Source organism: Alosa alosa, chromosome 2 (genome assembly GCF_017589495.1).
Source record: "Alosa alosa isolate M-15738 ecotype Scorff River chromosome 2, AALO_Geno_1.1, whole genome shotgun sequence".
NCBI classification, from domain to species: domain Eukaryota; kingdom Metazoa; phylum Chordata; class Actinopteri; order Clupeiformes; family Clupeidae; genus Alosa; species Alosa alosa.
Genome location: NC_063190.1, coordinates 19,855,077 through 19,867,460, shown reverse-complemented (window position 1 = coordinate 19,867,460; position 12,384 = coordinate 19,855,077). Strand labels below are relative to the sequence as shown.

The 12,384-nt window shown below is 43.2% G+C and overlaps 1 protein-coding gene across 2 annotated transcripts in view; it reads right to left on the bottom strand.

Moving 5' to 3' along the window:
* Positions 1 to 705: 705 nt before the first annotated feature.
* ksr1a (kinase suppressor of ras 1a) overlaps positions 706 to 12,384 on the bottom strand; it is a 44,356-nt gene continuing 32,677 nt past the window's right edge. The window contains exons 11-20 of one of the 2 annotated variants that reach the window (XM_048237318.1): positions 11,114 to 11,155; positions 10,625 to 10,676; positions 10,455 to 10,518; positions 8,946 to 9,463; positions 8,634 to 8,730; positions 8,198 to 8,331; positions 7,782 to 7,913; positions 7,015 to 7,150; positions 5,252 to 5,385; positions 706 to 2,565 (exon numbers count right to left, since the gene is read on the bottom strand). In XM_048237318.1, coding sequence (XP_048093275.1) covers positions 2,559 to 2,565; positions 5,252 to 5,385; positions 7,015 to 7,150; positions 7,782 to 7,913; positions 8,198 to 8,331; positions 8,634 to 8,730; positions 8,946 to 9,463; positions 10,455 to 10,518; positions 10,625 to 10,676; positions 11,114 to 11,155 — 1,316 coding nt within the window. In that variant the 3' untranslated portion in view covers positions 706 to 2,558. The remainder of the gene's footprint in view (positions 2,566 to 5,251; positions 5,386 to 7,014; positions 7,151 to 7,781; positions 7,914 to 8,197; positions 8,332 to 8,633; positions 8,731 to 8,945; positions 9,464 to 10,454; positions 10,519 to 10,624; positions 10,677 to 11,113; positions 11,156 to 12,384) is intronic. The other variant, XM_048237319.1, reaches the window with a different exon arrangement.

The window sequence follows — 12,384 nt, the reverse complement described above, 5'->3', positions numbered from 1 at the left end:
GATTCTGTGTACTGGATATGGGGCCCTCGTTGTACAATGCCTGCATACCACAAATAGTGCAATCATACAATCAATGAGAGCATGTGGTTATAAATTCTTTGATGCAACAGTTGCTTTTCTGGACCAGTGAGTGACATTTGGGTAATTTTCTGCAGCACACCTGATGATCTCTCATGGCACACTAGTGTGCCCCGGCACAGTGGCTGAAAAACACTGGCCTAGCCTACGCGAGGAAAGGTGTAGGTGGTGGTACGAGGGGGAAAATAGTTTGGGAACCGCTGGCTTAGGATATTATATGGAAGCGCGTTTCCGTCACTTGATGGAAAAAAAAGTCTTGATTATGAGATATAAAAGTCAAAATTATGAGATGCTAAGTCATAGCCTTATTATGAGTGCAGATCAATACAAAAAATATAGTGCAAAAACCTTGATAATGCTCAAAGTGATTAGTTTCATCATTATCACAGAGAAATATTCAAACTCCCAGTTTTCAAAGAATATAGGCCACAGTACAACAAATGAACACTTTCAATCAGCATATTTATACTTCTCCACCCATCTGTAGGCCTATCCTTCCTCAGAGTCTACCGAATATCATAGTTGTAATGTAATGTTACTGTATTACTACACAGGAAAATCAACCAATCAATCAATCACTGAATACAGAAGGAAAGTAAGACAGAAAGAAATTAGGCTCAGGCATCCTCACATGACAAGCATTGTTTATTATCTCTCAAAGATGAAAACAGAACGTGTGTACAGAATGGCAGCCACATGCAATACAAAAATATGAATTTTACATGACATAACATGTATTGACCCATTCTAAAAAATGTACAATTTATTTCTTACAGCATTTTATACATGAAAAAATATAAAGATTTATGTACATTTGGAACAGGGGAGCCGTACCTATTCAAAAATGTTATGATGTACAATATATATAAAATGTACAAATATTACAATAATTACAGCATGTGTATTAGCTGTACAGTGAGTAGTTATTTATGTGTGTATATTACACGTCACCTATGTTTTTTCATACCAGAATGACTTCAGTCGTTCACAGAAATAACACCTACATTTTCAGACACAATATACTCACTCACTCACTCACCCACACTCACACACACACATACACACACACACACACACATTACAGTACATGCACACCGGCAAATGAGAACACAAAACACAGACATACAGGCGCACACCAGAGGTAATGTTTATCAAAACTAATAAGGAGACACTAACATGCTAGATTGCTGCTGCAGTTCTCTTTTTTCCCCCAGTGGTGCAAAGGAACTCTACTCGGAACGCATAAACTACATAGTGTTAAGTCTAAAATCACTCAAAGATTCGAGAAGACTTATGCTTCTCCCTTTGGCTTGTTTGTTTGTTAGCTTGTTTATTAGTTGGTTGGTTCGCATCCTCAGCGTCACACTTGTTAGTGGGCCATATGAAATTGCAGGAGAGCGACAGCGCATTGACATTCAGTGTGTCCATCTATGATATGGTTTCCATGGTTTCCGTCACTGTAGTCCACTGTCAGGACTTAATTGTCTCACGTTGGCCTCCATTGAAAGCTAGTGCAGCTGTTCCTATGGTTCACTGTCCACTGTGAGTCCACGCAAACACTGGTGAAACACACAGTACATGGGACGCCACCACCACAACAACAACAACAACAACAACAGCAACAAAACAAACAAATAAACAAACAGACATGAGAGAGCTGTCTTTTCATCTGTAAATTGAAGCGCCCAGGTTCTGAAGCTCTGGCACCTGATATACAAAACATGGGAGGAGAAGGAACAGAGCTTTCTGTCCCAATAAAGGGATAGAAAGAGAGAGGGATAGAGGAAGAGAGAGAGTGATTGGATATGCCGCTTCAGGCATAGACAAGAGACACCACAGATGCACCACTGGAAAATCCATTGGTGGACAGTCACTGGCGGGTCCGGCAGTACCATGGTGACTGGCTGTGTTTATTTATTTTATTTATTTTTTTTTTTTAATGAAAGTCCAACACCAGTCCCCAGTTTTGTCAGCAAGAAACACGTCACAGCAGCGTGGGTGAGGGTGTGAGGGTGTGTGTGTGTGTGTGTGGGGGGTGGGGGATTGAGTTGCCATCACACCAATATCACACACGTCCATTTCACTAAGCACACCACAAGCCAGAGAGGAGAACCACAGACTCATTTCTTCCAAGAAAGAAAATAAACAGAAAGGGAAACAAAAACACATAAAGGCAAGAGTTTTAGATGGGTCAGAAGCAGGAAATGTGCAGTCCGTTAAGCTCCTCCCCTTCCTGTGAGAGATTCTCCGCTCCCGCCCACAGAGGAATACCGACGGAAAAGACGAGGAGGAGGAGGAGGAGGAAGATCAGTCTTGGATTAGTGGAAGCAGAATCTGTATCAGGCAGAGTCAACGCTTGGCTTTGCTTTAGTTTATTCATTTATTTAGTCTTTTAATCCGAAAGTTAAGGATTTCAGGATGCATGCAAGGCAGACCCAGGCTTTAGTTGTTTTGCATTGCTTAAGATTTCGTATCAACAGCTACAACCTGTGTTAGGAAAACAGATGCAGACCACACACACAAAGAGAGAGAGAGAGAGAGAGAGAGAGAGCAGGACAGGGAGACAGAAAAATAAAGGACGAAACATAGAGAGAGAAACACAAGGGTTAAATTATGTTAATGTAGAAAAGGTAACTGCTGATCATACATTAGGAAAAATCTGAATGATGAAAATCATTATTAAATTATTATTACATGTCATATTAATAGCTGTTATCAGTTTTATTAAAAGGATGTTTAATGAGCTAAGAGGGTGCATGCAGTGTGCAAAACTAAGATACTCTTTGGATAAAAAAATTGAAGACCAGGGGAGTATACCACGCAGCGAGGTTACTGGTTTACCCCGGTCATGGATGGGCAAATTTCAAATACAAAATAGTATTTTGCTCTTTGTATTTCATTGGGTTGAAGAAAATGGCTACATATTTTATATCAAAATACATTTTGGTAAAACCAATACTTTTGGTGATGTGATGACATAAAAGTGTAAAACAAGTTTGCCCAGGTATGTTGATGTGGACTCTAAGCAGCTAGCTTTAGTATGTTCTTAGCATATGTTGTAATTATTTTACTTTATACACAGACGTTTAAGACTGGCAGCCTTAACCCTTTACCCCCTACAAGCCCGCCATATGAACTGTGGCAAGGAAAAACTCCCATATTCCAGGAAGAAACCTTGAGCAGAACCTGACTTAATAGGGAGAGCCCATCTGCTTCTGGCTGGCTGCAGCTCCAATGGCAGCAGATGTAGAATAATCTGAAAAAGTAGTCTACAAGATAAGATGAGTTAACTAACTAAAGGCTCTCTTATACAGGGTTGTTTTCCGAACTTTTTTAAAAAAATCACTGAACTTGCCTGCTTGATGTACAGAGGCAGGGTGTTTGGGGCATAATGGATAAAAGCAGCTTCTCCACTTTGCTTGTGGAACACTTAGGGTACAATTAAGATTAGCATTGGAAGATCTAAGTTTCCTATGTGGTTGATAAGATATTATAAGATCACTATTATAATGCCACTTCATTTTCTGCATTCAGTACCATGAGTTGGAAGTTGTTATTTTAAGGCTATGAGATGTAACAGGCAGGTCAGTTGATCTGTTGACTGTTTGCAGATTTATGACATGTCTCGTAGGCAGGGAAAAGCTGTAGCTCTCAGACACTTTCCACTTAATCAACAGAGCCAGTGTACTGATGAAGGAATATATTAAATAGACAGATATGGAAGGTATGCAAAGTGATTTCCTGCCCCCTTTGTAGAGTATTTTTAGTATTTTGAAAATACAAAAATACAGTATTTTATTTTGATACATGGTGTGGTTACTGTATTTTGTACTTTATTTTGATACACTTAACATTAGGGTATTTGATATTTTATTTTAAAATACATTTTGATTTATTTTTGCCCATCCCTGACCCTGGTAACCACTGATGTGATCTCCAAGAGAATAATTTACTTGTATTGCTTCTGAAGCGACATATTGTTTTGAGATCAGCGGTAACTCCTGAAGTGACCTGGGTAAGGCAGTAACCCTGCTTCATAGCATTCCCCTCAGGAAGAAGTGTTGCTTGAGGTGTAGAACTGACCAATAGAGGCCTTATGTCACTACCCTTTGCCTATGAGATATTGAGGAGCCAATGGCATCTCAAATTAACAGAATTTGATTGGCTCAGATACCAGCTGGTTTTGAGACAAATCCGGCCCCTTAGGCCAGTCAGGACTGGACTTGCTCCAGATGCATCTATATGCATACTGGTGATGAGAGAAACATATGGAGCATATATAAGAAAAATAACAAGAGTTGTAGTCAATGGATAAGGAGTACATCATATTTTTACAGCATGTGACCCAGAAAGGAACAACTCGAAAGCAGTTAAGGAGATAGAGGAGGTCAAGCATAGGGATGAGAGAATCATGTCAAGTTATAGCAAGAGCAGAATGGTCAATCCCCCGCCAAGCCTTTTGCTTGATGTCTAAAATGGAGGGAGGAAGTTAGTTACCCCATGTGGACCTCAATGATATGCATCACTCAAGGGATGACTCTAGAACACTCTAGACTCACAGACTGGCATTAGGCTGGCAGACCATGCAGTACATGGCTTAGTCTCCAGCCTGGCAGTGGGTAACATCCAATGAAAGACCTGACTGGACACTGCAGTGATGTAACAGTCAATCACCCCAGCAAAGTTATGTTTACTGAGATGTGGAAAAGGATCATCCTTATCGGGCAACTAACTCCCTGTCTCCAAGTGTAAGCTAGTGTACAGATAATCTAAGAGGTCTGAAGTGACCCCAGCCTCTCCTATCTACTGAGGGCATGACTTGAGAATACACTCAGGTGTATGGCTAGGGTCAGAGACTGTGACCCCCCTCTTAAAATGCCCAAATGCCCCCTTCGTACCCAACCCCCCACCCCTAAAATGCCAAATACTCCCAGAGGTGGAAAAGTCTGGCCTCAGAAAGTAAGAGTCCTACCATTTATTGGTTCTACCTGTGCACTTACAGGTTACAGGTGAACTCACTAAGTAGCGGATATACCTGGCTGAGTTGTGCTAATCCGAATCAGCTGGTTGAAGTGAATGGCAGGACTTTTACTTTCTGAAAAAAAAAAAGTCCCCTCCCCCCTTTAAGTGCCCAGAGTGGCCAGTCTGGGGGGGGGGCAGCTACGATACGTACTCAGCGGACTTCCAGAAGTGTCCGGGGTGGGAGAGCCTCCTGTTGAGCTTGGGCAGCTTCTCCAGCATGTCCGCCAGCTGGGCGAAGGTGGGCCGCTCCCGCAGGTCGTACGCCCAGCACGTGCACAGGATCTCCTGCAGAGGAGGGAGTCGGGTGGGGGTAAGGGGCGGGGCGGGGCAGGGGGACAAACATGTTAAGCTGGCATCTACATCCCTTTAAGTGTGAGGCAGTAAGAGCTTTCGGTGATAAGCTCTGTCCACTGTCCACACATTATCAGCTTTCTTTGTCAGGTCTACCTGGGCCAGACGCACTGAAGGCCAACAACATCATGCTCTGTACAAAAAATAAATGATATTGGTGAACTAATGAATGTATAAAGTCTTTTTAATACTCTTGCATGGTAAGTACTGAGAGAGTATGTTCTTTTGCATACTGGTTGCAGTGTTAAGCTGGTTCACCTCTTATTTGAAAGATAGAACTTTCTCCGTCAAATTCTTTATATTCTGCTGCTATTAACTGTGGTGTCCCTCAAGGATCAATTTTAGGTCCTCTTTTATTCTTTCTCTACATGCTGCCTCTCGATTCTATCCTGCAGAAGCATAATATTCAATATCACTGCTATGCAGACGACTCACAGTTGTACTTACCACTCACACCTGATAGCACCGGCACACTAAAGAAACTGTTTAGTTGCCTTGACAACATTAAATCCTGGATGGCCAGTCATTTTCTTTAACTAAACGATAGTAAAACCGAAGCAATTTTATTTGCCTCCCATTGCTTGTCACCAGCTTAAGTAATGCACTTGGTCCCCTTTCTGCAAACCTGCGCATTGTGGTCTGAAATCTAGGTGTTTTATTGGATAGCTCACTTAATTTTAACAAACAAATCAGTAGTGCCGTTAAAAGAAGTTTTTATCAGCTCAGAACATAGCTAAGTTAAAGTCATTTTTTATCTCACAATGACATTGAAATTATTATCCATGCTTTTATCAACTCAAGGCTTGACTATTGTAACTCCTTGTATACTGGCATGACCCAATCTAACATTGCCGGATTGCAAATGGTACAAAATGCAGCTGCTAGACTCTTAACAGGCACTAAGAAGAGAGAGTACATTACACCTGTCTGGCTTGCACTGGCTACCTGTAAAGCACAGAATAGATTTTAAAATGTTACTCTTTGTTTTTAAAGCCCTAAATGGACTAGCTCCTTCTTATATCTCAGACATACTATCCCCGCACTCTGCACATAGGTCACTCAGGGTTTCCTTCTAAACAGCTTCTCACAATCCCTCATGGAAGACTTAAGACAAGAGGTGACCGGGCCTTTTTTGTAGTTACCCCAGTTTTTGCATATGTACCCAGGGGTTTTGAATACCCTAATTGACTGACTTAACTAATGACTTGTTTGTGATTTTTAATCAAATAATATTTGTCCATGGCAGGAAATGTATTGAAATTCTGTTTGGGGGTCCTCCAGACACCACCACAGATTTGGTCCCCCCCAATGTTGACATCATGACTACGGCCTTGCCTCCTACCCTCCTGTCTCCCTCCCTCTTTCCCTCCCTCTCTCTTCTTTTCCCTCTCTCTCTCTCCTTCCTTTCTCTCTCCCTCCTTCTTTCCTTCTCTCCCTCTCTCCTCCATCTTTCTCTCCCTCCATCCCTTCCTCTCTGCCCTTCTTTCTCCTCTCTCCCTCCCTCTCTCTCTCCTCCCTCCCTCCCTCCTTCTGCAGTGCTGTCGTTCATCTCTCTCTACTCACCGTGACCTCCTTGCCCAGGCTGGTCTCGGCCAGCACCTTCTTGATGCCCTCCCCACTGCCCACCTGCCAGATGGTAGCCTCCACGGGCTGGTTGGTGATGGGCCAGTCTCGGGCCTGCAGCTCGTACCATATGGTCCTGCAGGCGGGGGGGAGAGGTCAGAGAAAAACATTTAATCTCACCAGGCAGATGCCAAAGTCCTTCACTCCACACCCAGAGCACTGGAATGCACTCCTCATTATGTCCAGTCAGGCTTTATGGTTGGAGGTCAAAATAGCCACAGACTTCAGAAATTACGTCATTTTAATGGCGTTATAGAAAGCTAGAGTTGCAAAATATTTTGTGAAGTTTATGCAGCTTGTTTTGATGCATCTCATCCAGGTTCCAGAATAGACAATGAACAATAAACAATAAACAAATGCATTAATAAAAATACCTAAAACAAAGACTCAGTCCACTGTACAGCATGCTGATACACACTGACCCTTTCACTATCCCTTTTTTAATTGTTTTATTTATTAGTTTATTTGTCAGGGACAATGCAGCGCACATTATTACATACATAGCTATCACAGTCAATGCCATAACAATGTCTGTAGATGTGTTACATAAAAGGTTTCTAGCCAGTTGGCTAATTTGAGCAAGATAACTTTCAGCAAGATAACATTATGGCTGGCCTTGAAGGACTGTCCTGTTTTTGTCTGGACATATACATCTACATCTATCCTCTACACTGTGTTTGGTGCACTGTGCACAGAGCTGGACATACCCAAAGGCGTAGACGTCAGCAGCGTTGGAGAAGGGCAGTCTGTCCTCGTTGTTGCCCGGGCTCATCTTGCGGACGATCTCGGGGGCCAAGTAACAGATCCACCCGTGTGGCAACTTCAGCTCATTCTCACGCCTATAGGACAGACACACACACACACCCCCGTGTATACACACATGAGCACACATGTATACGCACACACACACACACACACACACACACACACACACACACACACACACAAAAAAACACCCAAATACAGACACACACATACACATACACATGCACACACAGACACATACTTCACAGCCCAGCTATAATAGCAAGCTGTTAAATTCTGCCCATTGGGGTCAGATCTGTGTAAGAGGTGGATGAGAGGTGGTGGCTGGTTTCTGGGAAGAGACAGCAGAACTTCTTACCGTCCTTCTTGGACCACTCCAGAGATCCCGAAAAGGCCAAAGTCTGTGATCACCACCTTGTTGGTGTCGTGAAAGACATTCTTAGATTTCAGATCCTTGTGAACAATGCCTTTGGCGTGAAGGTAGCCCATGCCCTATAAATATAGAGAGTATTTACACTTACATTTACATTTATTCAGTTAGCAGATGCTTTTATCCAAAGCCACTTACAAACTGATGAATAACATTCAAGCTACAATGCAGAGGAGACCTTAGGTAGCAATAAATAGTACAGCAGTAAATACCACTACCACACCAATACGAATTTAAAATGAAATAAATACAATGACCTTAACAGACAGATACAGGAGGAGACTAAACACAACAATCTATGCATTAGGCTTCAGCACAGACAGGAGTTTGACGCTGAATAGAAAAGTATGGATAATGACAATACCTTTACAATCTCTTGAGCGATTTGCCTGGTCTTGTTAATATCCAGATTGTTCTTGGTGTCCCTCACGACAGAGTACAAAGTCCGGCCTTTGCAGAAACTGTTTGAAAAAAAAAGAAAGAAATGAAAACAAGAAATGAGAACTGGAACAATAATATAACAAAAAATATATAATTAATTATTTCCGCTGTATAGTTGGACAGCTCTTAAGTGATGAAGCCCTATTACTCGTGAGGTCTACAAGGCGCCTTGCTACTGGTACAGCTCTAAGCGAGGCTGGCAGTGTTTGATCTTGACCTTGGCCTTGACTCTGACCTTGTGATGATGGCCAGGTGGGGCGGGGCCATGCAGGCGCCCATGAAAAGCACAACGTTCTCGTGGCGTGTCTGCCGGTAGTTCATCACTTCCTTCTTGAAGAGCTTGAGGTGGTCCTGGTTGTTGCCGTCAATCTCCAGAAGACGGATGGCCACCTCTCCGTGCCAGCGGCCGCGGTGGACGCGGCCCCACCGGCCCTTGCCGATCAGCTCGCCCAGGTCCAGCTGCTCGAATGGGATGTCCCACTCCTGCAGGTACACGCTGGTCTGGCTAGCCTTGCGGGAGATGGGGCCCTTCCAGTGACCACTGCCGCCGCTGCCCCGCGCGCTCGGGAGGTCGTCCAGCTCGTCCCCATCGCACTCCCCGTCCGAGCCCATGTGGACCTCCTCTTCCTCCTCCTCGTACTCCTCCTCGGCCTGCTCCTCGTCCTCCTCCTCCACATCCTCTTCCTCTTCTTCCTCTACGACTTCTTCGTCCCCCTCGGCCTCAATCTCCTCCTCTTCCTCTTCCTCTTCCTCCTGATAAGGGAATGTTGTATTCAGCATGAACCAACTGCTTATAAACCCGCCCTGATGAAACCATCTCAGCAACCCTTCAAATCCTTCCTATCAAATAAAACCTCAAAAGCTATAAGCTAAAATAAAAATATAAATACAATAAACAATATAAAAATATACAATAATAAAGAGTTTGGTTCCAAAACGCTATATCCTCCATTTCAATTAATGTTGTAACATTTTGTTCCAGGTAATTTCAGTGCAATTGTATCGGAACGTCACATATTACCAACCATACTGTATGTCCAACCTCTCGTGTATGTGTCACTTAATATTCATTTCTATTCAAACCAAGGCGGCGGATTCCTAAAGAAACGCAAGCACTCACACCATAAGTGTATCTAAATTAGCTATGTACCAAAAAGTACATTTTACCGTGACTCGAAGAGCTGTAAACAGTGTTGTAAGGCTGCGTGTACAAATCCGCTTGGAGCTCCAGTGGAATTTTGAATTGCGGCGAGAATTCTCGGGCTAACCGTTGATGTGCAGTGAGAAAGGTTGGGAATAGGCACCCACCAGCCCAGCACTAAACGTGGTAAATAAAATCAGATATTTCAGGCAGTAAAAGCCCCGGTAAGAACCAAACTAGATTTTGTTCAAATCTACACACCAATGGCTACTGAAAATGTAAGGTTAATTTATCAAATGTTATTTTGAAGTATTAAAAAACATTGTTGTTTTCGAACGAAATGGTTGGTAATTAGCACGTTTACAATAATTGGGTTATTGTTATTTGATTTATCATCACTCAATCAAAACAGCAAAACTGCAATTTTACTGCTATTACCTGAAATACACAATTAAATAACATGACTTATTAATGTTTTTAAAAATGGAGATATAGCGTATACCAAACTATTTATATACAATAAATAATGCATAAAAATAATATACAAAAATATAACTAAAATAAATGTTTAAAAAATGCTCCTGTGATGAAGGCCAGCCTCACCTCTCCATCCTCATCCTCAGCCAGCTCGGCCCGTAGATCCTCTGCACATGGCTCGTTCTCATTACTGAAAACAAACAAACAAACAAAACAACAAAACCTTTAAACTCAAAAACAATCCTCCAGAACAGGATGGTAATGGGACGTACGTCCTGGTGAGGGGGTCCACTTACACTGTGTCTGGAAGGCCACTTTCAGAATGCAGCGTGGTCGAGCTGGACACGTCTGTGTGCATAAACACTATTTAAGTTTGTTGAAGAGAATAGTTAAAAAAAAAAGTTCAGTATAAGGAGGAGTTCAACGGCATAAAACGTTTGCCAACAGGAAGGCCTTTCTTTAAACACATTTATACAATATGTATGAATATTGTCAGCCAGAGAGAGCCTATAATGATAGTGTTCTCCAGCAGGGGGCAGAATGGTACACAATCACAACTCAACCACACATAGCATAGCATGTCCCTTATTCCCAAGCACAACACCCACCAACATTCAAGGTAGCACTCAAACCATCACTCAACAGAACGATTTGAACAGTTTGTCCACCATACAAGAGTAAAGCAAGTTATGCAGTCCATGTCAACTTGTGGCTAAGAGCACATAGCTGGAGAGAAAGGGACACACAAGGGAAGGCCGAAACCATTCAGGGAAACGTTAACTCACCAGGGAAGATAAACTGCTGTCTGTGCTGAAAGTAGCAGGCAGCTTGGGAACAGAGAGGGAGGGGGGGCAAGTAGCAAAAGCCAAAGGAGGAGAGAAGGAATGAGAGAGAGAGCCAGAGAGAACAAGGAAGAGAGAGAGAGAGAGAGAGGGAGGGAGGGAGAGAAGAAGAGCGAGAGACAGAACAAGGAAGAGATAGAGAGAGAGAGAACAAGGAAGAGAGAGAGAGAGAGAGAGAGAGAGGGAGGGAGAGAAGAAGAGCGAGAGACAGAACAATCCGGGTTAAAAAGGGGACAGAAACTTTGGGTTAATGAAGGTAAGAATGTCTGAGTTAAACAAGCTTGCCAAAAACAAAACAAAAGAAAAACAAACCAAAAAAAACAATTTAGCTTACGGCACTTATGCAGTGGTATGGTTAACACACATCCATCATCCAGGATAAAAATGCAAAGGTTCATAACCCTCATTAGTAGCACATAAATAGATGCACCAAACACACAGTCATCACTGAGCATGCACATTCTGCATGAGTCACAGGAGAGGCCTGTTCTGTTTGGGAGAGACGGAGCATGAAGGAAACAGGAGCCACGCTTGATCGGATCAGAACCAGACCGCCGATGTCTGAGGGCTGAAATCGGGCTGGTGAACCGCTACAGACAGCTACGGCCGCTGGAGCGCGCAGGACTGATGTGGCTGCTAGGGGGGTAGCTGAAGGTCACTAAAAGTGAAGGCGCATGGGGCAGTATCTCTTGGGCAGTCACATGAATGAGGTATGAGCTACACCAGGCATTCCATTCGCGTTGCGTCTGCTGTAACAATTAGCTTCCACTATAATCAATGGAAGTAGCTACACCAGACGTGATAGCGGCGCGAACGTTCGAAAAAAATAGACCAGTCTTTTAAAATGAATTTTACGTGTCGCGAACGGAACGCTTCATTTACGCGCCTGGTGTACTCATACCTGAGGATAAGGACACGGACTACTGTTCTGATTGGATGATAAGCTAATAAACTGTCCTTCAGTGAATGTTAATGTAAATTTGATTGTCCAGTATCAATGGGATCAGCACTCAAAAGCATTGCTCACTTAGCAACATTGCCCAAAAACATGCCCCCTGGTACCACCACCTTCAGTGACCATCCACCCCACAGAGCAGCAGATGCAGACACCTGCAGCGGATCTGGGCCAGCTCCAACCCAGATCGGGGCCGGATCATGTGTCGGGTCGGGTCAGCTCTTCCTCTGGGTGCCCTTCACAGCTGAGGAGGTGGCCC